General features: G+C 47.4%; 2 protein-coding genes and 2 pseudogenes across 19 annotated transcripts in view; 3 read left to right on the top strand and 1 right to left on the bottom strand.

Annotated features, from left to right (window-relative positions):
• Window positions 1-6,550: 6,550 nt before the first annotated feature.
• LOC120599401 (uncharacterized) lies at window positions 6,551-6,669 on the bottom strand (annotated as a pseudogene).
• A 1,518-nt stretch (window positions 6,670-8,187) lies between these two features.
• Window positions 8,188-22,193, top strand: MARCHF2 (membrane associated ring-CH-type finger 2). Of its 7 annotated transcripts, XM_039857644.1 has the most exons (6): window positions 8,216-8,343; window positions 10,055-10,139; window positions 11,802-12,029; window positions 17,990-18,209; window positions 19,552-19,761; window positions 21,617-22,193. In XM_039857644.1, the coding sequence occupies exons 3-6, from the start codon at window positions 11,854-11,856 to the stop codon at window positions 21,773-21,775; spliced, it is 765 nt and encodes a 254-aa protein (XP_039713578.1). In that variant the 5' UTR covers window positions 8,216-8,343; window positions 10,055-10,139; window positions 11,802-11,853; the 3' UTR covers window positions 21,776-22,193. The 7 variants fall into 7 exon arrangements, with proteins under 7 accessions (XP_039713599.1, XP_039713608.1, XP_039713573.1 ...); XM_039857665.1 differs by lacking the exon at window positions 10,055-10,139 and having other exon boundaries at window positions 8,188-8,343; window positions 21,641-22,193; XM_039857674.1 differs by lacking the exon at window positions 10,055-10,139 and having other exon boundaries at window positions 8,189-8,343; window positions 17,990-18,185; window positions 21,641-22,193.
• Window positions 13,130-13,248, top strand: LOC120599475 (uncharacterized; annotated as a pseudogene).
• A 2,796-nt stretch (window positions 22,194-24,989) lies between the features above and the next one.
• HNRNPM (heterogeneous nuclear ribonucleoprotein M) overlaps window positions 24,990-25,794 on the top strand; it is a 37,740-nt gene continuing 36,935 nt past the window's right edge. For 5 of the 12 annotated variants that reach the window (XM_039857523.1, XM_039857535.1, XM_039857593.1 and 2 more), the window contains exon 1: window positions 25,162-25,342. In XM_039857523.1, the coding sequence (XP_039713457.1) occupies window positions 25,230-25,342 (113 nt within the window). In that variant the 5' untranslated portion in view covers window positions 25,162-25,229. Of the gene's footprint in view, window positions 25,343-25,794 lie in introns of all 12 variants that reach the window. The other 7 variants (XM_039857559.1, XM_039857569.1, XM_039857534.1 and 4 more) reach the window with 4 other exon arrangements.

The raw sequence follows: 25,794 nt of genomic DNA, 5'->3' as shown, positions 1-25,794 counted from the left end.
GCTCTTGTAGCCTTTGGTTTTTTTGTTATTGTAGAGAAACACAGATTCTTTATACACTTTGTAAGATTGACGCCAAACCCCAGCTGTCAGATCTCTTATTCTTCCTGTGGCCCCTGCACTGTTGCCCCGATGCCTCATTTCTCTGGCCCGTTACTAAAATGTATAATCCGACTTCCTGGACAGAAACCTGCCACTGCGCCTTTGTCTTCTTTCTCCCCACTAGGTGGCCACCCCTAAGCTAGGCCCCTTGCATATGTCATGCAATGGGCCCCTGTCCCACCCAGCTCACCCTCACAGGGAGCTAGAGGACCAGGCCTGAGCTCCCACCCAGGACCATGTGGAAGCACCCTGAGCTGACCATGGGGTCTCAGGGTTGGTAAGGGTACAGTGGCAGAGGGGCAGGGAAGGCCTAGTGGGGTTGACATTAAACTCCCTGGCACTGGGGCTACTAGCTCTGGGGCTTGAGGACAGCCCTCCAGGAGGGAATGGACTGTGCCCACTGCTCCCAGTTCTTAGCCCTGGGCCCTGAACTGCTCAGTGCTTCCATCTACTCCCCAGCTGGCCACTGCCTCACCTGGGGTCTCAGCAAAGACTAATAAGAGGGGCCAGCCCAGGAGATGTTGGCAATACCAGCCCCACCCCAGCTCTATCCTAGACTGACTTCTGAGGAGGGCCCAGTGGGACACTGGTGGCAGAGGGGAGGCAGGTGACCTGAGGCTCCTCTGCTTTTCTGCTTCCCCTCATCCACACATCAGCAGGGCTGGCCTGAGGGCCAGTTCCCACTGTGGAGGAGGAGGCGGCAGTGTGGCCAGCCCTCCCTGCGCTGAGCACAGGACTCAGTGTATGTACCCTCTCACTTGAGTGCCAGCAGCTTTTTTAGAAGCTCCAGCCTCAGGGTAAAACCACTTGTGCCCTGGACCCCTAGGAGAGACACCAGAGGGGGGTCCACGTCCTCCTGATTCCAGGCTCTGCCTGCCCTGCCAGAGGGGTGGGCCCCTCTGGAAGAATTCCGAGTTGAAGATGCTGTTCTGATATGGGAGTCAGAGTGAACCACGGCACGTGCTTGGGGCCGAGGAGCACCCAGGGTGGGGAATCTGGTGGGGTACACTCATTTACACGGACCCTGGGGGTGCTGACTCCCCTGGCTTTGGGCGGGGTGGGGTGTGGAAAGGGCACAGGGTCAGCAGAGGCTTCAGGAAGGCCAGGTAAAGCAATGAGGCACCCAGAAGATGTTTCAGGCAGTCAAAGATCCAGTCTTTCTGGAGCCTCAGATGGGTCAGGCCCTGGGCACATACTGGCGAACGAGACCGACATGACTGTCCCCTTGGGGGTGACAGACCAGTGATGCTATTTCAGTTATTCTAATTTCAGCATGCTCTCTTTATGCTAGGCACTGTTCTGAAGGGTTTGTTTTGTTTGTTTGTTTGTTTTTTACGGAAAATACGCATAACATAAAATTGACCATCTCCACCATTTTTAAGTGGTCAGTTGAGTGGCGTTAAGTACCATCACCAGCATGCATCTCCAGAACTTTCTCATCTTACCAAAATGAAGCTGTGTCCCTATGAAACACTAGCTTTCCCCAGCCCCTGGCAGCCACCGTTTACTTTGTCTCTATGAATTTGTTAATGTAAGAACATACAAACCTGTGGAGAATTTTAACAAAAATTTATTTGCGCCAAACAGAATACACCTGGAAGAAACGTCACCAGGTTTAGAAAAATGCTTCAGAGAATAACAGTTTGCAGTATCTTTTACACATTTGAGATTGAGGACGGAACATAAGATTACAAGAAGGTGGGGAAAAGTAAAATGGTGATTGGATTACAGGATAGTCAAGATTATGTGTTCTCTTGCATGCTTTAGGAGAGGTAGGAAAGGGCATTTCAAAGCTGTGTTAACCTAGGTGCACAGAAGCAATGGGCAGGGCTTGCTCATGGCAAAAATAACCTTTACTAAAAAGACACATGCTTGGGGCCTGACTACCCACCATGACCTGCTCAGTTAGGAATTTATAGTCAGATCACCCTGTGAGGTTACTTTCCATAGAACTCCCATTTTTGGTCCACAAATTTGACTCCTCTAGGGACTTCGTAATGAATGGAATCGTACAGTATTTGTCCTTTTGTGACCAGCTTATTTCACTGAACATAATGTACTCGGGTCCCAGCCATACTATAGCATGTGTCAAGATATCCTTTTTTAAGGCTAAATATTCCATTTTGTGGATGGAGCATGTTGTGTCTATCCATCATCCGTTCAGTTGCTTCCACCTTTTGGCTATCGTGCATAATGCTGGTATGATTCTGGGTGTGTAAGTATCTGTTAGAGTCTCTACTTTTGATTCTTTTGGGTATATGCCCAGAAGTGGAATTGCTAGATCACATGATAAATTCTGTGTTTAATTTTTGGAGGAACTGTTAGCCTAAATAAATTATGAAACAAAAGAACACAGTTCCACAAAAAAAAAAGCCTTTTACATGTCATAATTTATTTAGTAGTCACAGCAACCCTAGGAATGGGTATAATTTACAGGGAAACAGTTCAGTGACCCACCCAGGGTCTCAGTTAGAAGCAAGCAGGTTTCTACCCCAGAGCTGTATTCATGACCACTAAGCTATAGGGCTTTTCCCAGTGTGTGTTGAGTGCTCGCTACGTGCCAGGAACAATTGAAGCAAATGCCCAGATAAAACACTGGTAAAAAAGTATACCAAAATTTAAAAATGTTTTTTAATTTCAAATTTTTTATTATGGAAAATTTTAGATGCATTAAAGTGGAGAGAATGTAGACAAAAAGAATGAGTTCTGTAGAAAGTCACCTACCTCACAGGATGATTAGATCATAAATTCCTAACTGGGCGGTTGGGTTATGGGGATAGTAATGCCCCAGGCACATAAGTTTTTAGTAAAAGGTTTATGTTTGCCTGAAGTGAGCCCAGGCCCTTGTTTCTGTGTTAACACACTTTGAAATGCCTCTTTTTAGATCCCTCTTTCTAGTGTGTGAACACCCTTTCAGACCCCACCATCTAAGACATAAACACCCTCAAGAGAGCAAATGATCTTAATCAATCCTCACCTTGCTTTCTCACACCTCCATGTAATCTTCCTTACATTCCCTCCTTAATTTCAAATGCACATACACACACACACACAAAACTGAAATTTGTTATTCTCCTGAACATCTGAGATCTTGCTCCCCAGTATATGTCATCAGTTTGGCTCAGATAAACTCGTAAAAATTCTCTACAGGTTTGGATGTTTCTTACATTGAATGAACCCCTATATGCCATCACCCAACTTCAACCAATCTGGTTTCACCTATTACCCTCCCATTGGCAAATCTGGAAATACTGCTGTATGCATCTCGAAAATACAAATTTTTTTTGGGGGGGAGGGGGAACATAACCTCAATACTACTATTACATCTAAAGAAATGAACAATAACTTCTTAATATCACATATCTAGCCAGTGTCTCCCTGTCTTAAAATTTTTAATGATTTTTATTTTTAAGAAATGGGTCATTTGTATTGTACTTTCTCAGTGTGAATTTTGCTGATGGCTTCCCTATGGTGTCTTTTTGCTTTTTAAAAATTTAAGATAAAATTCTTATAACATAAAATTCGCCGTTTTAAAATGTACATGCAGTGGTATTTAGTATATTTGCAATGTTGTGCAACCTTCACTATCTAATCCAGAACTTTTCACCACTCCCAAAAAGAAACCCAGTATCCACTAAGCAGTCACTCCCATTTTCCCTCCCCCAGCCCCTGGCAGCCACTAATCTGCTTTTTCTCTTATAAACCTATAGTGTCATTTAACATATCCCTTTTGCCCGGGACTTCCTGTAAATTGATAGATCTAGAAGTTGATCATATCGAGTACCTCATAGGCGACGTGGTATACAACACTAAGAGCAGATAGTGTCAGTGCGTTTCTCATTTGTGGTAGATCTGTAACCCATTAGGGGTTACAAAATGATGACGCTCAAATTCTATCCCATCCTCGTTTATTTCTGGAATACATCTATAAAAAGAAATTTCTCCTCATCTATGTGTTAATCCTGAGATACAGATTAAATGTTTAATTCTTTGCTTATCAATTTTCAAATGTTATAATTTTCAAGATTTTGACTTGGTTCCTAAGTAGCCTTCAAAGGTAACCGATGACCATTATTTTTTTAAGTTCAAATTTATGTATTTAGCCCCTTTGTTGGGGTCAGGCTTTCAACCGGTGTGCCCCGTGGAAACGGAATTGAGCAGGGGCTGTACATCTGGGGCTGAGCCTTGGCCAGTGTATCGAGGAGTTTGGTTATACACAGGGTGAGGTGCGGGGACGGAAAAATGAGTAAATTCACTTAAAATCTTGGGAGCCAGGTTTCTCACATTCAGAGAAGTAAGTTAGAAATTTGTAAAGGGGCTGGAATAAATCTCGATGTCGGATTAGAACTAGAGGTATTGGTGTGCATTCATGGTTTTAATGTTAAGTACATGTCTATATATAGATACATACATACACATGTATTACGATGAGAGAATCGAGAATTAATGATACCGTGGTAGTGATGCAGGATGGGGCAAACTCCCCCAAGTTGAGACTCAAGTCCTGCACTGAGGGAAAGGGAGGGTCCTTGACTGTGTGCAGGAGAATTCAAGCACACACCAGAGTTGAGATAAAAGGAAAATTTATTATTAGAGAAGGAATAATGCTCCACAGACAAGGCGTTGTCTCCTCTCAGAGACAGAGAATGAGCGAGACCCCAAATATAAGAAGAATTCAGTTTATATGTGATCCTTAGGTTCTGTGAATTACATTTTAAAGACATGGTTTCCTATTTTCCTTTCATGGTATGAGTATACAGCATGAAAGGTATGAGTATGTAGCGTGAAAGGCGTTAGCAATCTCAGCTTTTGTTCTATTGATTCCCCGTGGTCTGGCCATAGAGAATGAATGCTTGGGTTTATTTTGTGTAAGGTACAACTTACAGACTGTTTTACTGTTTTCCTTTCATGGTACGGGTAAATGGTTTGTTTTGTAATGCCAGCAGGAATCTTCTTTTGTTCAGTAGGCTTCCCCTGGTCTGGCAGCACATTGCAGGCTCTGAATACAGCTTGGTTTAATATTTAGTTCTCATTCCTCTTCCCTTTACCAGTAGAAATGAGCACACCTAGCACTAAGATCTTGGTTTCTAAATATCATTCATTCTCTACTAGAAGGAACCAGGGCTCCTTGGAGAACTGGTTAATTTCAGAGCTGGGGCAGGGAGAAAGTCAAGAAAACGCCCCCCCTACCCCCGCCCCCAAACATCTTGCTGAGCGGGTAAGTAAGAAAGTACTCAGTCAGAATTAGAAAGATTATTTAGCAACCATTATATGATAAAAGAGACAGGCATTGATAACATCTCCAAGCTGCCCCTTTCTTCCTGCCTTGATTGAGGATGTAATTCCTGGAGGCACAGCAGCTCTCTTGCTACCATGAGAAAAATGCCAAGACAATCACAGAATCGTAGACCAAGCCAATGCCAGTAGCCATCCTCCTCTAGAATTCATGTAATACAAAACCCTCTTAAAAATAACAATTAAAAAAGTTAAACAAATTAAACAAAAAAATGCCCACAAAACCTTCTTTGTTGACAACAATAAAAATTGATTCAGGCAAGTGTCATCAATGGATATTCAATCTGGTGGGTGGAGGTTTGCTGAGGAATAGGATGTTTAATTAGTTTTAAAGTATTTTCCCATAAAGCACTTATTAACGTGTGGCATACTGATCACACTGGAGAAATTAGGCAGACTTAACCAGGTTAGCATAATTGTTGATAGAAAAAAACCAACATTCTATGCTCCTGATGTGTGCACTGGGAACACCATCACTTGCGTGGTTCCTGCTGCAAATGCATAAACCATGCGGAAATATTAGACAAACACCAATGGAGAGACTTCTTGTAAAATAACTAGCCCATAATCTTCAAAAGTATCAAGATCATGAAAGACAAGGAAAGATTGAGGAACAGTTCTTGACTGAGGAGACTATGCAACCGTGAATGGGATTTGGGAATTACATGGTAATATTGGATCAATATTAATTTCCTGATTTTGAAGGTTGTACTGCAGTTATGTGGAAGAGTGTGCTTAATATACACTGAAGTATTAAGGATTAATGAGACACCATATATGCACCTGATACTCAAAGGATTCACAGATCTTAACAACTAGAGAATCTGGCCAAAAGGTTTATGGGAGCTCTGTGCATTATTTCTGCTACTTTTATGTATTTTTGACATTATTTTAAGATAAAAAATTTAAAACCCAAATACATAAATGTAAACATTTGGTATGTTTTGATCTGCAATCATCATTCTTATTGGAGGCCAAATTGTCCAATTTGTTGTCAGTGGAAGCTTCTTCTGATTGGCCCCCATTGACACTACCTTACTAGGTAATGTCTTTTTTAAAAAACAATTATTTATTTATTTATTTATTAGGTGAGGCAACCCTTGGTTGACCTCACAGTTTGCAAAAACCTTGTCAGCTTACAATCCCTTATTTTTTATGCCTACAGCACCTGGTCTTCCTAGGTGGTCTCCCATTCAAGTACTAACCAGGTGGGCCCCTGCTTAGCTTCTGAGATCAGATGGGATCTGGCTTGTTTAGGGTGGCATGGCCGTAGACTAGGTAATGTCTTCGATGACTCTTGTGCTTTCTGGCATATCAAGATGTGCCAGGTTCATCTTGTACGTTTCCTGCAGCAGACCCAGCATCAGACGTTCCCTCAAAGTTCACTGGTTCTTTTAATTGGAAATGGTATTTAGAGATCATAAGCTTAAGGAGTGCTCATTGCAACAAGGTTGGTCTTTGTTTCTGAACTTTTAATCGACAGAACTAGGAAATATTCACTTTTTATAAAGATAAAATATATCATGATACTCTCGATTCAAATTCAAGACTACAGTCTTTTTATTTAATGTAATCAATCTTACATCTATATCTCTTTCGCTCCCTCTGAAAATCCCAGGTCTTGACACCAACATAATTACTCCTTTGCTTTATTCCATACTACACATGCAATAAGCTCAGAATAACAATTTTAACATATAGTAGTGGTATATACAGTCAAATCGTGTTTTAAAGTTTCTAGTTCACCTCTGCGTTGTTTTGTCACCAACCAGATATGGTTTATTTGTTTTATTTTTGTTTTTAGGGATATCTTTAAATTTATTTTATAATTATATTAAATATCTGCATGGTTGTAAAGTCAAATATATAAAACAAGGTATATTTTTAAAAGTCTAGCTTCTATCTCTGTCCCCTCCATTATACTCCTTGCCTCTATAGGTAACCTTTTAAAAAATGTTATGATTTATTATAACAATATAAGCTAGTAGAACACAACAGAATTTAACTGAGATAATTGAGCTGACTTATATATTAAATAAAGGCAGGAGCAGGAGGGGAAAGAAGTTCAGGCTTTTTGCATGTGCTTGAATTCTTTACCTAGGATTTCGGCCCCCCTTTTCTTTTAGTTAACCTCCGCTCACACTTTACTTGTCAGTTCAACTGTTTCTTCTTCAAGGACGTATTTTGGCCTTTCCAAATTATTCCATTATATGCCCCCCTCACTTGCTACAATTTGTCACCTTTGTAATTAATAATAACGTAATTGGTTGTTTTATGTCTGTCTTACTCCCTAGATTGAGATCCCTGAGGCAAGCAATATTTCGCTTACTGAACATTGTGTCGCCAGTGCCTAGCACAGTGCCTGACTCATAATAGGCCCTCTTATTGATGTTATATTACATCTAGTGAATTTATTAAATTAATGAATGATGTTGGTTTTCGGCTCTTCCACGGCCTCCTAACTTCTCTAGTCTTCTCTTTCCCCTCTGTAAAATGTGACCATATGGTGGCCAGGATTAGTCAGTGAGGTGATGGACACTCAAATCCCTTTGCCCGGTGTCAGCCACAGTTTTATTAGCAAGTACTGCTCGTCGGCTGGTGGCGCCAGCTGCTCTGCTCGTGCCCCGTGCGGGGATGGGGCGGGACCAGGACTGGGGGCGGAGCCGGTGTTGGGGGCGGACCCAGCAGCTGCGGCGCCGCGGAGTTTGTGCGGCCCAGGACGTCCCTGTCGCCTCTGGCCCCGCCTCACAGGGCGGGACGTGCACCACTATTGGTCAGTGCGGGGGAGGAGGCGGTCGCCATTGGCCCGAGGCTCCGTCGGCTCGGCGGGCGGTGTCCCGACGCAGGTGCCGGCCGGAGCGGAGAGAGCGGTGCTGACTGGACCGGCCGGGCCGGGACCCGGGGCGAGCAGAGGGTTCTGCGCGGCCTCCCGGCCCGGCCGCAGATCAGGTAGGCACAGGCAGCTGGGTGGGTCCGGGTTATGCCGGTCCGCGGGCCGGCCCCGGGTTCGAGGCCCAAACCTGGCCCCGGGCTAGGTGACTGGGCTTGGACCCTCGGCCTCAGCCTTACCCTGGACGAGGGGATCGCAGGTCCCGTCTCGAGGGCGGCAGGAGGTCTCCGAGCCTCGGTTTTCCCATCTGTGAAATTGGGTCATCTCAGCGCCAACCTAATGGGGCCGTTGGGAGGATTCAGAAGGTGGCGATGAGGAGAGTGTCAGACACACAGTAGGCCGTCAGTAAGTGGCCAGTGTCCTTCCCCAACCTCCTTAAAGGGGCTCTGCCTGTAAAGTAGCAAATATTATAGGGAGCCAGGCACCGTGTAGAAAGGAGTTGCTTAGCAGAGTTCCAGCAGGCTGTTGGTGCTCAAAACAGGCTAGCCAGAATTTATATGATTAGTTCATTTAGTCGTCTAGGGACCATAATAGATGCAAGTACTAGAAATGTTCCGTTATACAGATGAGGAAATCGAGGCTCAGAGAGATCAGGTTTTCCCCAGGGCCACACAGCAAATAAGAGCAGAGCTGGCATTGGAACTTAGCCTCCAACCCAGGGCCATGGAAGTACTGAAAGGCACACAGGAGTCTCTCTGTGGTGAGTAATGAGAAATGAATGTATTTCACAAGCTCTGCATTTGTCCTAAGCAATAATAATGGTGAGCATTTATTGAGCACTTACCATGTGTTCTTACAGTGCCTCCTCTCATCAGACCCTCCTAACATCTGTAAGCAAATGACAGCAATTATAATAAGAGATATTTGACTTCTTAATGGGTATAGAATTTTGAGTGGGGTATCATTGTGACTCCCATTTTACACACGAGAAAACCGAGGCCAGAGAATGAAGCAGCTGGTCAAAGGTCACCCTGTGGGGGATTGGGGCCCTATGACTTCTCTTTCCTCCATTTCCTCCCTTCAGCAAAAGGAGGCTGGGCAGATGCGGAAAGGTCGTGGTGCCCCCGGGCCACCCAGCCAGGCCTAGCCAAGGGCAAGCTTCACTGGAGAAACTGAGCCTGGAGGCTCCTTCTCAGGAAGCTCCTCAGCAGACACAGTCCACCAACTTAGTCAACTTATTTGCTAGAGAAGGCCAAGGCCCAGAGAAGCAGTGACTTGTTCTAGGACACACAGCTCAGTGACAGAGTCAGGGCTTAAAAGAACCCAGGTTTCTTGAGTCCCAGACCCACTCATTGGACTAAGTTTAAATCCTGGCATTGTCCCTTCTTAGCTGTGTTACCTTGGGCAAGTAGCTGCCCTTCTCTGAGCCCCAGTCTCAAATGGGCCTTACTTCATAGGTTTGTGAAGGTGTAAAATCCATCTCCCGGGCACTGGGCAAAGTTTGCCCTGTGCATTGGCTCCGTCTCCCACCCCAGCAGCCCCAGAGCTGAGTCCAGCCTGCAGCCATCCTATCCTTATGTCCGGCCTCGAGTTTGGCCTCTTTGCCTCCTTTGAGCCCAGGCCTCTGTGGTTTGCATGGACCTCTAGCCTCTAAACATCTTTGATTCCTGCCATGGGCGCTGGCAGACCAAGAGACCTTGGTCTTAATAACACAGTTCTGCTCTTACACAGAGTAGGGACTGAGAAATTAATGCAACCACTCCGTGCCAGACACAGGGCCAGGTGCTGGGCACAGCGGAAAGCAAGTCTAACTTAGTCCCTCCTTTACAGAGCTCCCTGAAGCATGGAAGACAGATGTGGTTACACAAATAAGTGAAGAAATAAGAGCATTTTGGAGGGAGCACATTATGTGAGGGTAATAATGTGGACACCAATGGCACTTTAGCTGGAGTAGTCAGGAAGGGCCTCTCTGGGGAGATAACTTTTGCAGGGGACACTTAAAACAACTATTTAGAGTTCAGAGAGCTTTGCACAGTACTTGGTATGCAGTAGGTCCTAAATAAAGAGTAAGTGCTGTTATTATTTATTTTGGCCATTTTCAGGCCTTGATCTTAGCAGATCTACCTAGATTCCCCCACCCCCACCCTGACAGTAAAAGGAATGGCAGAACTTAATATGTAGGTGCTGTTACGAGTCTCGTAATGACCAATTACTTGCAAGAATGTTAAGGCTGATCCTTGGAGGGCCAGGAGCATTCCCTTGGATGGGCTAGTGGCTTCCCTGCTGATCTCTGGGCCGGAAGTTCTGGTTGCAGGCACTTGGGAGGGACAGCAGCATATACAGCATGGCAGGCTGACCGCTGTCCCACAGATGTTATCTCAGTCAGCCATCCTTCCTCCTGACTCCTACTGCCTCTGGCTGATACTTGCTTATCTGGCCTTGCTGTGGAGGCTCAGAAAGGCATGTTGGGCTGGGAATGCTTCTGGTGGAGCTGTTCAGAGGGCATTCATCCACTGGCAGACCGTCCTAGTGCAAAAAGTTAGTCAATAACTCATGCTGCTTTCCCCCTACCCTCTCTCTTTGGGTCTCAGATTTTGACTGGCAGGAGTTGGTTAAAGCTGACTGTGGGGGTACCTCAGTCAGTATTTCTGGGTCCTGGATCATAATTCCTGGAGACAAAGGATGAGACAAGTTTGGGACAGAGAGCCTTAGCTCCAGGGCACCTGTATTGGCTTCCAGGACATCTAGAGGGACATCTGTTACTTACGTAAAATTCTCAGGGGGAGACACGCAAGTCTTGTTGGCTGGTTCTGGGATGGACGAGGAGGTCGCCAAAGGTTCCTTCTGGCAGGTCAGACCCTGAGTGGGGCACCAAGTCCTGCTCAAGTCACCCTCCCAGAGCTGACTTCACATTGCTGCCCAATGCTCCAGTGGTCTTTCTTGGCCTCTCTGGAACAGAGGCATGACTTAGAGCAGCTGCTCCAGTGGGGACAGAGGCTGCCAAGGTCCTCCCCAGCTAGGGCTACTTCCTTGATGGCCTGAGGTATCAAAGAGTTCAGAGCTATACAAGAAGCCGTGAACCAGACGGGTCAAGGTGACTCACCATCTTCTGTGGGATCGGGTTGCCGTCTCAGTTCTGCCCCCACTCAGAAGCAGGCTCATGTGCTTTGAACCCAGCCCCGGGAATTCATTCCATGGAGAAACAGTCTCTACGTGGTTGGTGGGCATGGTTCTGGCACCGGAAAGCACCAGGCACAGAGCCTGCCACACAGCAGGTGCTCAGTAACTGTTAGGTGCTGTTACCATATCTGGAAAGGTGAATTTGGGGGTGGCCTGCAAGCTTTGAGGGCTGGACCGGGTTGGCCTTTCTTAGGAGAGTTAGAGATATTATAACCAACCCCAGCTGTGTACCACGCCCGGGCTGAGTTGCACTTGTGGTCTCATTGCATCTTCATGATCCCCTACAAAGCCCCAACTTCCAGATTGGACAAGCAAGGCTGAGAGACTTGGATTCAAACCCTGGTCTGTATCCAGCTTATTAACCTTGCCCTTCATCTCCCTGCCAACCTCTCCTCAGGCTTCTGGGACCATGGGCCTCTGGCCCTGAGGACACGGTGCTCCCTGTGGCCATGACGACAGGTGACTGCTGTCACCTCCCTGGCTCCCTGTGTGACTGCTCCAGCAGCCCCGCCTTCTCCAAGGTTGTGGAGGCCACAGGTCTCGGGCCACCCCAATATGTGGCACAGGTGACTTCAAGGGATGGCCGGCTCCTTTCAACTGTCATCCGGTCCTTGGACACGCCAAGGTGAGTGGTGACGGAGCAGGTGTCTTTGCCTTAGCTCACTTCAGTCTCTGGGGTCAATTTTTTCCTCTTGGTCTTGGGTCAGAAATCCAACGATCTGGAGGGGCAAATAATCCAGAGAAAGGGGCCCGATCAGGAATCATAGGGTAGAGACAGGTCTGATTCTTCAGGAAAAGTTGAAATTCCAGATTACTATGTGTAATCTGCAGATGAAATGTTGGCAAGTAACTCATATTTCGGGGAGACAGGAAGATGTTAGGAATGCGAAGTGTGACTCACAGCTCCTGGGCTTAAATCCTGAGGAGAAGCTTCTCTCCCTGTGTGACCTGGGACAAGTTGCTTCACCCCCATATCTCTAATTTGGGGACATCTTCCTCATTGTGTTGTTCTGAGAGTACATTGCTATGGTCCACACATAGTGCCCACAGGGGGTTTGTCACTTCGTTGGCATTCGATAAATGCATTTAAACCTTGCTGCTGGCTTTCCAGATCCATCTGTGAACTGAATCTGCTTGGTTCTCCAATTTGTCATCAGTTCCAATGAAAAGAGTTTCAAGGAAATGCACACAAATTTAAATACGTCTTAACTCATTAAAATTTAAAATAGCCACCAGGTTTTTAAATTTAATGTATTGTTATGTTTGACATGATTTAATTCATGAACTTTTTTTCTAATTTTTTTCTTGTGTTAAAATACATACATTTACCATCATAACTATTTTAAGTGTACAGTTAAGTGATATTAAATACATTCACATTGTTCTGCAGCCATCACCACCATCCATTCCCATAACTCTTTTCATCTCGTGAATCTGACACTCTGTCCTCATTAAACAATAAGTACCTATTCTTCCCTTTCCTAGCTCCTGGCACCCACCATTCTGCTTTCTTTCTCAATGAATGACTATTCTAGGGACTTCATATAAGATTGGCTTATTTCACTGAGCATAATGTCTTCAAGATTCAGCCATAGCCTGTACCATAATTTCTTTCCTTTTTAAAAAAATTTATTGGGGAACATTGCTTTATAGTGTAGCAGTTAGCATGTCTACTTTACATGCAGAAGGTGGTAGGTTCATGCCCCAGCGGAGCCACGGTCCATGGTCTACGGCCATGCCACCCTGAACAAGCCCAATCCAGTATGATCTTGGAAACTAAGCAGGGTCAGGCCTGGTTAGTACTTGGATGGGAGACCATCTAGGAAGACCAGGTGCTATAGGCCTAAATAATAATAATAAATAATTATGCGAACAAAAATTTATTGAGGTGACATTGGTTAATAAAATGATGTAGGTTTTAAGTGTACAGTTCAATAATATGTCATATATATATTGCATTGTGTGTTCATCACCTAAAGTTAAATTTCCTTCTGTCACCATATATTTGACCGCATTTACTCTTATCTACTTACCCTCTTCCTCCCTACCCTCTGGTAACTACTAAACTGTTGTCTGTGTTTATGAGTTTTTGTTTGTCTTGTTCGTTTGTTGCTTTCAGTTTTATATCCCACAAATAAGTGAAATCATATGGTTCTCAACTTTTTCTGTATGAGTTTTTTCACTTAGCACGATTATCTCAAGATCCATCCATGTTGTCACAAATGGCAGTATTTCATCTCTTCTTATGGCTGAGTCATATTCCATTGTGTATATGTACCACAGCTTCTTTATCCAATCACCTATCAAAGAACTCTTTGATTGAGAATTTTTTTTCTTTTTAAGGCTGAATAATATTCCATTGTATGGATGGGTCACAATTTGTTTATCCATTCATCCATCTGTGGACACTTGTGTTACTTCCATGTTTTAACTCTTTCCAGTTTTTTTTATTGTGATAAAATGTACATGACATAAAAGGTACCATCGTGACTATTTTTAAGTGTACAGCTCAGTGGCATAAGTACATTCACACTGTTGTGCAGCCATCCCCACCATCCGTCTCTGGAACTCTTCTCACCTCCTCTGAAACTCTGTTCCCATCCAACACTAACTCCTCGTCCCCTCCTCCAGCCCCAGGCACCCACCAGTTTACTTTCTGTCTCTATGAATTTGACTCCTTTAGGGACCTCCTATGAATGGGACTGTACAGTATTCGTCCTCTTCTATCTGGCTTATTTCAGTGAGCATAATGTCCTCGAGGTTCATCCATGTTGTAGCAGGTGTCAGAATTAATTCATAAATTTTTCCTTCAAACATAAAAAGAAGCAGATGGAGGCTTCACAGGGCTATGGAGGAAGCTCACCGATGTTTACCTAAGTCTTTGCGTGGTGTCACTTCCTCTAGGAAGCCGTGCCTGAGCCCAGGTGAGATTGGGAGTATTCTTTCTGGGCTTTCTCCAGAGCGTTTTGTTTTGTTTTGTTTTGTCTTTACCACGCTATTTTTTTTTTTTTTTTACGTTTTTTAAAAACTTTTTTACATTGTCTTTTAAAAAAATTATTTTGAATTATAGCTGATTTACAGTATTAGTTTTAGGTATACAACATGATGATTCAATATTTATATACTTCACACAAAATAATCATCACAATAAATCTAGTAACATAGTTATTACAATATCATTGGCTGTTTTCACTATGCTGTATGCTATATTCTCAAGACTTATTTTATAACTGGAAGTATGTACTTCTTAATTCCCTTCCCCTTTTCTGCCCATTCCTTCTCCTTTCTTCTGGCAGTTTGTTCCCTGTATCTATGAGTTTATTTCTGTTTCGTTTTGTTTGTTTAACAGTTTGTTTTGTTTTTTAGATTCCACATATAAGTGAAATAATATATTTGTCTTTCTCTGACTTACTTCACTTAGCATAATACCCTCTGAGTCCATCCATGTTGTCACAAATGGCAAGATTTCATTCTTTTTTTTTATTGCTGTATAATATTCCATTGTATGTATGTACCACATATTCTTTATCCATTCATTCATCTATGGATGGACATCTAGGTTGCTTCCATATCTTGGCTATCACTAGTAATGGTGCAGTGAACATAGAGGTGCATATATCTTTTCAGGTTAGTGCTTTTATTTCCATAAAATGCCCAGAAGTGGAATTGCTAGGTCATATGACAGCTCTATTTTTAATTTGGGGTGAATTTTCATGCTGTTTTCCATAATGGCTACACCAGTTTTCAGGGCATGGTTTTTTGTTTTTTTTTTTAAATTTATTATTATTTATGCCTAGAGCACCTGGTCTTCCTAGGTGGTCTCCTATCCTAGTACTAACCAGGCCCGACCCTGCTTAGCTTCTTAGATCAGACATCGGGCTTGTTCAGGGTGGCATGGCTGTAGACCATGGACCGTGGCTCCACTGGGGCGTGAACCCAGGACCTTCTGTGTGTAAAGCAGACGTGCTAACCACTATACTATGGAACCACATCAGGGCATCGGTTTTTATGTCTGCATCCTCATCAGATCCCTTGAAGGCAGGAGTAGGTCTGTGCCAGTCAAGCCAGGCTTCAATTGAGGGGACACTTGGCAGATTCAGGGGCCTCCTAGCCGGAGCTTTCTGGGCAGGGCGATGAGGAGAAGGCTGATAGAAGCTGAGATGGCTTCTCTTCTCCACCACTTGATGCAGCTCAATTCCAGTTTAGCTAGGCTGAAGACCAGGGCAGATCAGCCCTTTCCATAAAGAAAGTCACTGTTTTTCCAAAGAACTGTCATCATCTAGGGATGTGGCCTTCCCTACAGCCTCCTGGCCAGTCTCCCTAGGAATAAATGAGGATCTTCCCACCACTGCCAGCAGGTACAGAGGCCGCTCAAGCAGATCGCCATCCCCCTGTCCACCCCTTCCCTCGTAACTCTTCCTAGCCAGCCTGTGCCATCTAAGAACAGCAGATGTAATGCCCAGTACCCCTAATAATCAAGCCTTCCATTTTGATTCAAAGTAGACTCTGATTCCTGGGGGCCTATGGCAGAGACTAGGTGGGGTGGGGCAGAAAGTTCTGGACCTCAAAACCTGCAGAGACCAAAGAGGAAGGCCTAGGAGGCATCTCCAGGGCCCAGGACAATCCACAAAGGCTTGGGCTTGTGGCCAGCATCTGGGGCTTCTCTGGCCCCTGAGCATTCGGCTATCTGCCCACCAAGCTGAGTGGGCCCAGGCCTTTCTAGAAGCTTCCCAGAGTGTTTCTGCATCCCCAGCCATTCTGTTTGGCCTTCCCTGCTGCATCTTCCCCACGACTTCTGTTTGCTTCTTCGCTCGTACACCCCTTTCTCCTTTTGTTCTTGGAGCATTCTCTGGGCAGCCCGCTGGGGTCTGTGGATGGCTCCCCACTCCCTGACCCCATTCCCTTCCCATCTGTCTTATGTGAATTATTTTCCTGCCAGAATTTCCTGAGTGAAGCCCGTTTTCCTTGCCCCATCATCTGTGGCAGGCAGCATACAGAGCATAGTGGCCAGGGGTACACAGGCCCTGGAATGAGTCTTCCTGGGTTCAAATCCCAGTTTTGCTGATGATTAGCTGTGAGGGTTTGCATAGCCGAGTTGACCCCTTGATGCCTCAGTTTCTTTATCTCTAAAATGGAGCACCTTCCTTCTAGGCTCCCTGTGAGAATGAGACAAATCAATCGAAGATGTACTTTGAACAGCGCTCAGTACATAATAGGTACTCAGTCATCAATCTATTTTGTTTGTTTGTTTGTTTGGTTTTCTCTCTGAACTTGCTCCTCCAAAGTAGAGTTCCCCTAGACAAACCCCAAATTGATGTGGCTCTTCCTCAAGGTTCTTGTCACTTCCACTGCCTGAGACTGGGTTCCGGAGCTGGGTTCCTTTCCCGTGAACTTTAAGTGTGTGTGAGAGGGATGTGGGATCAGGGAGTGGGGTGAAAGTGCAGCTGGGCGTGCCTTTTTGACCTTGTGGGAGAAAGCAGCAGCCTGTGCAGGACTGGGGACAGGAAGCAGTCATGAAGGTTCAGCTCGTCTCTGGTTTCAAAGCAGCCAGGCCCTGCCCCACCAGTAGGAGCTGCTGAGAAGAGGATGGAAAACAGTTTCCAAGGGGAAATGTGTTTTCTGGAAAACTGCTCTCCTGCTCCACCTCCTTTGTCTGTTCCCGCAGTCGGCTCTCTGGGCAGAAATGTCTGGAAAACAATGACTCATACACTTGACAGCCTTTGTGCCCACCAAGGCCACACCCCAGCCTCCTGAGCTGCCCCAGGAAGGACCAGCATTCCCAGAGACCCGGCAGGAGATGAAACTTCCCTGAAGAGGCTCTCTGTGACGTTTGTTATGTCTGTTTTCTGAGCCTCACAGGGCAGAAGCGCGGCAGAGCTCTTCTCCCTGGATGCACAGGTTTCTCAGGTAGCCTGGCCTTCAGGTGTGGCTAGATCCAGCGCCTCTGATTGGTTTTCTTAAGAATCTACCCTTCCCTTTCTCTCGGCTCTGCTTTCCTGTTTTTGGCATCATTCACAGACTCCATGTGGAGACCTAGGCTGCCTCCACCAGCTCTAGACTTAACATCAGCCATGCTGCCTGTAGTTCTGGAATTTATTGGGCGTGGGGGGATGAGGGGAAGAATTTCAGGAATTAATTCCCTGTGGCTCTGATTGCATCACATGTGATATGAGTAGGTCCCCATGCCCAGGGGTGCTTCATCATCTGACTGGTCTGGCCTGAGGTCATCGAGGTATCTTCAGCTCAGCTCTTGAACACCGAGACTTAAGACTGGGGTGGTTGCCCAGGATGATCAGGGTGGTATTGCAGGAAAAGGAGTGGACACGGGGCAGATAGGTACAGGAGATACTCACCCTGGGCCTAAAAAGATGCTGCAGGAACCCTGGGGAGAGAGTATATCATTCCACCTGTGGGAGTCTGAGAAGGCTTCCCAAAGGGAAGGACATTTGGAGCTGCGTGTCGAAGAATGACTAGGGGTTTGCCAAGCAGCAGCACAGAGGCAACACTGAGCTTGTGATCCAGTGGGTAGTGAATCAGGTGTAGGCAGGCTTGATCATTGCTCACATGTCTCCTCTCTATGTCCAGTGATGGTCCTTTCTGCCGAATCTGCCATGAGGGAGCGAATGGAGAAAGCTTGCTGTCTCCGTGTGGCTGCACGGGCACACTGGGCGCCGTGCACAAGAGCTGTCTGGAGAGGTGGCTTTCCTCATCCAACACCAGTTACTGTGAGCTGTGCCACACGGAATTTGCAGTGGAGAAGCGGCCCCGGCCCCTCACAGAGGTACGCTGGGAGCCTGAGCCTGAGGTTGGTGTGGGTAGAGGAGGAAGGCAGGCTTGGGCCTGGTGGTGGGGAACTGCCCTGGAGGAATCTGGCGGGCTGGGGAACAGCTTCTCTAGAGGGTGGACCTCTCCCCACAACTCTGGGTTAGATTCCTCTGATGAGGGTGGGGACCCAGTCTTGAGGTTCCAGACTTGACAGACCCCGTGCCCCTTTCCTGATTTGGTCACTTCCGATGACCCCTGAAGCTGAGACCTGAGGAATGAAAAGGAGCCAGCAATGCCAAGAACCCGGGGAAGGGCAGTCCTAGCAGAGGGCTCAGCAAGTGCAAAGGTCCTGAGACCAGGAAGAGCTTGGGATTCTTGATGAAGCCTAAGTGGCTGGAGTGGAGCAAGTCAAAGCAGGGGGAGAGTGGTCCGGAAGGAGCCACACTGGGCTTTGTGGGCTGTGCCTGGGAGTTTAGATGCTAGCCTGAGCGCAGTGGGCCAGGGTTGAGACGGGGCATTCCCAGACAAGGCAGGTTCTTTGAGGCTGCCCAGAGCCCTGCTGGCCTCCTAGATGTCCTCTAGGCTCCTCCCTGCCCAGCTTGGCAGGGGGCAGCTGAGAGCTGCAGGGGATGTCACTGGGCTGAGGTGTGGCTCCTGGAAAGGCCCCTGGCCCACCCAGAAGCTGGGCTGTTTGAGAACAGTGGGAAGGAGGACCCGTCCCTTCTCCCTCATGCTCCAGCCATGTGGGCTTCCTTCCTGTTGCACTTTGTCCCAGTTACACACTCCTAACTCAGGGCCTTTGCATCTGCTATTACTGGTGCTTGGAGCACCCCCATTCTTCATGTGGCTCCTTCTGCTCCTCTGGTTCTCTTCAGTGTCACCTCCTCAGCAAGGCCTTCTCCTCCCTGACCACCTGCCCCATTTCATACCTCACTCCACGAGTGTGGGAGTTCTGGGAGGGTGGGAACCCTTTCTGTCCTGTTCACCAGAATTTCTTGAGTGAAGCCCATTTCTCTCACCCAGTCATCTAGAGCAGGCAGTGTAGCACAGCCCCTGGGACAAGACTTCCTGGCTTCCGGTCCTGGCTTTGCGGGTGACTGGCCATGTGAGTTTGCACAAATGAGTCAGCCCCTCTGTTCCTCTTAGTTTCTCCATCTGTAAAATGGGGCAAAAATGCCCTGGCTCTTCCTAGACTCAAGAAGTATTTGAAGGAAGGAAAGGAGGAGGGGCGGGCACCAGGCGGGAGGCTGGTCCTATAGGGCCCAGCAGTCATGGCAGGTGTCGGCAGAGGGAGGCACAGGGTCTGGAGGCCCCATCCCCAGGTGGGAGCTAGTGGGAGGGTAGTGTGTAGCCCTCTCAGCAGCTCCCCCACTCCCCTGCAGTGGCTGAAGGACCCAGGGCCTAGGACAGAGAAGCGGACGCTGTGCTGTGACATGGTATGTTTCCTGTTCATCACGCCGCTGGCTGCCATCTCAGGCTGGCTGTGCCTACGCGGAGCCCAGGACCACCTCCGGCTCCATAGCCGGCTCGAGGCCGTGGGGCTCATCGCCCTCACCATCGCCCTCTTTACCATCTACGTCCTCTGGACGCTGGTGAGTGGTATCAGCTGGAGAGTAGGCGTCTGGGGTTCTCCAACTGGAAGCTGCCAAGCCAGGGGTTTGGTCATTGGCTTTGAGTGGGGCTCCCTGCCTGCCTCTATGTGTGGCCTTTGGTGGAAGTAATTTCCAGAGTCTCATGGAACTCCAGATTCTAAGCCCTACTAAGGTCCAGGGAAGCCTGAGCTGGGCGTGAGCCTTTTGCTCCAAGGAGACCAGGGCATCTGATCACCAGTAGCGGCTGTACACCCTGCCATCCACGGGCCCACCAAGACTGGACTGGGCTGGGGTGAGGGGAGAGACAGACGGACAGACAGACAGAAGACAGACATACAGACAGACAGAGAGACCAAGACCAAAAGATGGAGAGAAAAGAGCATGAGAATGAGGGGAAGACCAAGAGACTGAGAGAAAAGCAACTGGAACAGAGAAAGGGACTGGGGTGGGGGGAATTGTTCCAGGTCTCTGGCAGGCATTAGAACCCTTGCTCATCGCTGCTTGGCCTTTTGGCTAAGATCAAGTGTAGAACCCTTGCTCAGAGAGAAACTCCCTCCCCCCACAATGACTTATCCCTCAGATATAATTACTATTGTCCACCTGTGGGGACATTCTCTCCTCAAAAATTATTTTTTATTGCATCCACTGGCATATTTTTAAATACAGATAGAATGAAACTATGGGTACTGCTTTGCAGTCTGCTTGTTTTCACTCTGCTATTGTTCTAAAAAGGCAGCCACTCAGCAGCCATTCACTGTATGGGTGTATCACACTGATTTAACTAATCCCTTTAGGTAGGCTCTGGCATGCTTTCCAGTGCTAATTTTCCTTTTCTTCCTTTTATTTATTATTTTTGTGCCATTAAGAACAGTGCTTTTTTTGCATTGGGGCACCACCCATGCAAATGTTTCTTGGAATTTGCTTGGTCAAAGAGTATGAACCATTGACATTTATTTAAAAATAATTTTTATAGACTTTATTAGAACAGTTTAAGGTTCACAGCAAAACTGAGGAGAGACTACAGAGTTCTCATATATTCTCCTCCTGACACAACACAGCCTCTCCCACTATCAACATGTCACCAGACTGGTACATTTCTCTTAGTTGATGAAGCTACGCTGACATCTATGTCATTATCACCCAAAGTCTATAGATTACATTAGGGGTCACTCTTGGTGTTGGACATTCTATGTGTTTGGATAAATGTATAATGACATGTATCTACCAATACAGTATCATACAGAATAGATTCATAATCCTAAAAATCTTCTGTGCTCTGGCAACCACTGATCCTTTTACTGTCACCATAGTTTGGCCTTCTCCAGAATGTCATAGAGTTGAAATCATACAGTTTGTAGCCTTTTTGAAAAGATTGACTTCTTTCACTGAGTAACATGCATTTAAGAAGGTTCTTCCATGTCTTTTCATGGCTCGATAGCCTTTTTTTTTTTTTTTTTTTTTAAGAGCTGAATAATATTCCAGTGTTTGGATGTCCTACAGTTTAATTATCTATTCACCTACTGAAGGACATCTTAGTGGCTTCCAAGTTTTGGCAATTATATAATCCATTGACATTTAATCCCTTCGAAGAGGCTGTTCCACTTCACTCCTACCCTCTGAGAAACCCCTTACTTTTGCAGGGCCCTGAACCCTAGTGGAGACTTCCTCTAGGAAAGTGAATGGGGGTGTGTGCACAGTCTTTACGAAAAATGCTCAGAGGCTGACTCTGCTTCTGGAAGCATGAACCCCAGGCGTGGTGTGGGCCAAGGCCAGTACCTCAGGGGCCCGGTTTTCCTCCTTTGAGGGCGGAGGCCTGCCCGCTGGCCTTTCCACCTATCCCTACACTGCCCCGCAGGTCTCCTTCCGCTATCATTGCCAGCTATACACTGAGTGGAGAAGGACCAACCAGAAAGTGCGCCTGAAGATCCGGGATGCAGATGGCTCTGAGGCCACCCAACACTCCCTGCTGGCAGCTGGAATCCTGAAGAAGGTGGCAGAGGAGACACCTGTGTGAAGGCTGGGCTGGCAGGGCCAGAGGCAGCTGGTGATGCCCTGGCATTTGGAAGGACGGAAACTGCCTGACCCTTCCTGCACGGCCAGAATGCTTCTTAGGCCAAGAGATGCCAAGTGGAGCTGATTCTGTGATCCCATGTGAAGATATTTTCAGATTGTTCTGCACACTTTTTATATGTGAGGAGGACAGATGGATGTCGTCCTGAGCTTCAGATGGAGCAGGCACCTAGATCTCATTCTGAGGTCCACTCGGCCCCTTGCGGGCCAGCAGCTGTGGCCATAGGCGAGTCGAGGGCGCCTGTGGGGCAAGAGGTTCTGCAAGCTTCTTGTGCTTCTCTGCACCTGGCAGGCTCACTTTCCTGGCACCGCATTTCAAAAACCCACCTCAAATGAATAAAAGGAGACCTTGCTGGATGAAATGGACTTGTCAATTACATTTTTTGGAACCGAGACCTCAAAGTTGAGGGACTAAGGGGATTCAGGGACCACACAGAGGCTGAAAAAAGTACACTGGGCTGGTTCAAAGGATTTTCGTGAAACACAGCAAAAGAAGCCAAGTCTGAGTTTTCAAGTGAAAAGCAGGTAGCAGGGTTATATAATAAATGATTTAAAATAACTATACATAAGAAGAAGAGTTTCCACTTACTTTGCATCTCCTGTGGGCCAGATGCCATGCTGGACCCTTTATAATCATTAATAACTGATGCCCACACTTACCGAAGGTCACCCTGGATGGGGCTCAGTTGGAGCTTTCACAGGCCTCCTCTAACTCTTACTACCATCCTCAGCAGGCATAATGGCTGTTATCGCCACTTTATAGATGAGAAAACTGAGCCTCTGTCTAGGTTCCCACAGCTCTTGGGAGCGGAGTTGGGTTTGACCATGGGTCTCCATGGCCCCAGTGCTGAGCTTTGTGCTTCCCCTTCCAGGAGGACTCAGGAAAAAATCAAAAGATGGTCATGCTAATAACAACACCCACTTCTTGAGCAGTTTCTGAACCTTTCACATTTGAGGGCTCTCTGCATCAGGCCACGTTTAATACTCAGAGCAGTCCTGAAAGGTGGGTCTTGGGGTTCTCTTATTAATCCCATTGGCAGATGAGCAAATTGAGGCTCAGAGCAGTGGTGTCAGTCATCTAAGGTCACACATTTCTGATGGGTCTAGCTCAGTGTCTGGCTCGTTCTGTTTCCTGCATGAATCCCTGTCTGGTCTGTGGCTCACCCCAGAGAGAGAAAAATCCTTTCTACCCACAACTAGAAGGGCAAGGAGAGGCCAGCCTGGCTGTGGAGTGGAGAGAATAGCAAAGAGCAAAGGCCTGGGGACTGGTATCATGTGGCCTGTAGAAGCAGCAGCATGGCAGATGACAGTGCTAGGATGCTGTGATTGAGGGGCAGAGGAGTACACGAGAGGATGACAAGCAGAGCTTCGTAGGCATCTGGTGGTCTGCAGAAACAGGATTATACCTTTCTTGCCTCTGCAGCTGCTTACTCTGTACCCAGGCCTGGTACCTACCTGTCAGGCCATCTTTGGAGTCTGTGCAGAGAGGCCTCAGGATAGTCCATCACAAAAAGAGAAAGCTGTTTCTTTTGAAAATCTCTTCTAATTCTTTTAATTATATCCAGGAGAAAGTTGTAGATTGATGCTAGGATGTCTTTAATGACCCCTAACCCTAGCCAAGAGAGAAAGTTTTAGGCTTAGATACTTTGGCAGCGTGCACGACTGAATTTATACTTTAACAGCATCATTATCTTATTTATTTTTTACAATAAGCTACTTAAAGTAAGTTTTCAATATGGGCTGTGATGTAAAGCACAATTTTAAAACATGCTTTTAAAGGAAAAAGAAGTATGTTGATTAAAGGAAAGTGCGAAGGAAATAATAGTTCAGAAGATGGTAAAACTTGGAAATCTGGGAGGAGCCCAGCCTGGAAGAGTTTGTCAACTCAGCCAGGGCCTGGTTTGTCCCTAATCTCCAGTCACACCCACAGCAAGAGATAGGAACAAAGAGGTGGCTTCTGGTCCCTGATACTTTGCATTGGGACTCCTCCCTGATTCTGACAGACTGCTGTGGTCTCTTCCACCATCTCTGAGCCCTGCTGGGCAAGGAAATTCAGAAGTTTATGAGGGTCCTTCTGCCCCAGGGGCCCCTCCAGTGTAGGAAAAGTCTAAGGGGGAAGATAAACATTCAGTGGGGCCATGGGAGAAGGGTCAGTGTGCACAGTGGATTTTAGGAGAGATTTCAGTAAGAGGTGTGGGAAGAGGATATGGGCCAGAGAAGGGAATTCTGTGAGACAGGTGACTTTGGGAAGTATGTGGGAATGGAAGTGGAAAGAGAGTGTGAGGCACAGCCCTCCTGTCACACTGGGCTACCTGGTAAATTTATTCTCTGGGCCTGGAGTTCTCAACCTGGGTCAGAATCACTAGGCGGAATTAAGCAGTTGGGAGGATGTGGCAGGTGAGAAACTCCACCAGAGCCTAGTGTAATCTAGTCATTCTGTGAGAGGTAGAAAAACAAAAACAACTTTCCCTTTGTGAGCCTCAAGAGAGTTTGGTGGTTAGATGGGAACTTCTTCTGCAAGATTCAGTGAAGCATTTCAAAGTTCCAGAGACTCCAGAGAGATGGGAAGGGAGTCTGCGGCCTCTCTGCTTCCCTAGGCTCTGGCCTCTTACCTGGACTTTGCCCAGGGTTGTTACAGGAACAGCCGTGAAAACCAGTTTGGGAACAGGGACAAGCCTTTAGGGCAGAGGGACTCAGGGTTAGGCAGGAAGAAAGTCTCATTTGAAGTTAATGGTATCTCCTGGCCTGTAGTTCATTTCGCCCATCACATTGGCTTCTTGTTCGTTTAGTCACTCAAGAACCTTAAGCACATACTAAGTCCCCAGCTGTGAGTTTTGGGTGTTGGTTGATGAGTTCAGTTAGAAAGACTCAGGGTACGGGCTCTGCACCCAGAAGCTCCCAGCATGTTGGGGAGACAGGCCAGACAGAGCCCAGTTATTCTTGGTGCAGAATGATACTTGCTTAGAGGCATAGCATTTTGCACACCAGTCCTACAGCCCGACCGTCCCTGTTCTGCCCTTGCCTGGTTAACTCCTTTATATATTAGTAAACAGAACTTTCGCCGCCCCTCTGCTCCAGCTGATTACAAGAGCTGGGAGTGACTAGGTCCGGTTCGGGGGTGGGGAGATGCCTCCCCCTACCAGACCTCGAGAGCGGGTGCAGTATCCATTAGGTGCTTAACAAGAGTTAATAGCGGGAATGAATAACAGCTGGCGGTCTGCGCCTGCGCGCGGAGGGGGTGTGGCCCCCAGAGCAGGGGCGTGGCCCAGGGCGGGAGGGGATGAGGCAAGTGGCGGAGGCGGTGCGCGCAGGCGTTACTGGTCGCGCCGGGTCACGTGAGCGCGCAGGCGCAGCGCAGCGCAGCTCGGTCCCTCACACAAAGCCCAGACGCAGAGAAAATGGCGGCAGGGGTCGAAGCAGCGGCCGAAGTGGCGGCGACGGAGCCCAAAATGGAGGGAGAGAGTGGCGCGCCTGGCGCGCCGAGCGGCAACGGGGCTCCGGTCCCGAAAGGGTGAGTATGTTACGGCTCCTTGTCCCAGGCCGGGCATTTTGTTGGCCCCATTAGGTCTGTTGGCCGCCTCCGCCCGGCGCAGCCTCGGCCTAGGCTTTCCCTGCAGGGCCTGTCGAGGGTGGGGGAGGCCAAGGCCGTCAGGAGTGAAGCGCGGCGGCCCCGGTGGGCGCCTCAAGGATTGTACCTCCCTTTCAGCTCTCGGACCTTCACTCCCCCCTCGCGGACCTCCACTACCCCGGCCCCTTCCAGGTCGGGCCGATGCCGAGGCTTTAGATCCGGCCTCGGCGCGCGGGGATGATGGCGCGGGCGGGCCCTGGAGCCGACGAGTCCCCGAGTCCGCTGCGCGTTCGCCTGTCGTGTGACCTTGGGCGCGTGGTTTCACATCTCCCCCCCAAACCTCCAATGCCCGGAGTCTGTTTCCTGAGGGCAACTAAGTGAAGTGGAGGCTGGGG

The sequence above is a fragment of the Pteropus medius genome, unplaced genomic scaffold (genome assembly GCF_902729225.1).
Source record: "Pteropus medius unplaced genomic scaffold, Ma_sr-lr_union100, whole genome shotgun sequence".
NCBI lineage: Eukaryota > Metazoa > Chordata > Mammalia > Chiroptera > Pteropodidae > Pteropus > Pteropus medius.
This window is presented reverse-complemented; position numbering and strand designations above follow the sequence as displayed.

What these genes read in the sequence shown, in the direction of transcription:
- MARCHF2 (XM_039857639.1), top strand. Translation starts at nt 11,854, where the DNA reads ATGACGACAGGTGACTGCTGTCACCTCCCTGGCTCCCTGTGTGACTGC. An exon ending in CGGTCCTTGGACACGCCAAG is followed by an intron (nt 12,030 to 17,989) that starts GTGAGTGGTGAC and finishes CTCTATGTCCAG; the next exon opens with TGATGGTCCTTTCTGCCGAA. An exon ending in TCTACGTCCTCTGGACGCTG is followed by an intron (nt 19,762 to 21,616) that starts GTGAGTGGTATC and finishes ACTGCCCCGCAG; the next exon opens with GTCTCCTTCCGCTATCATTG.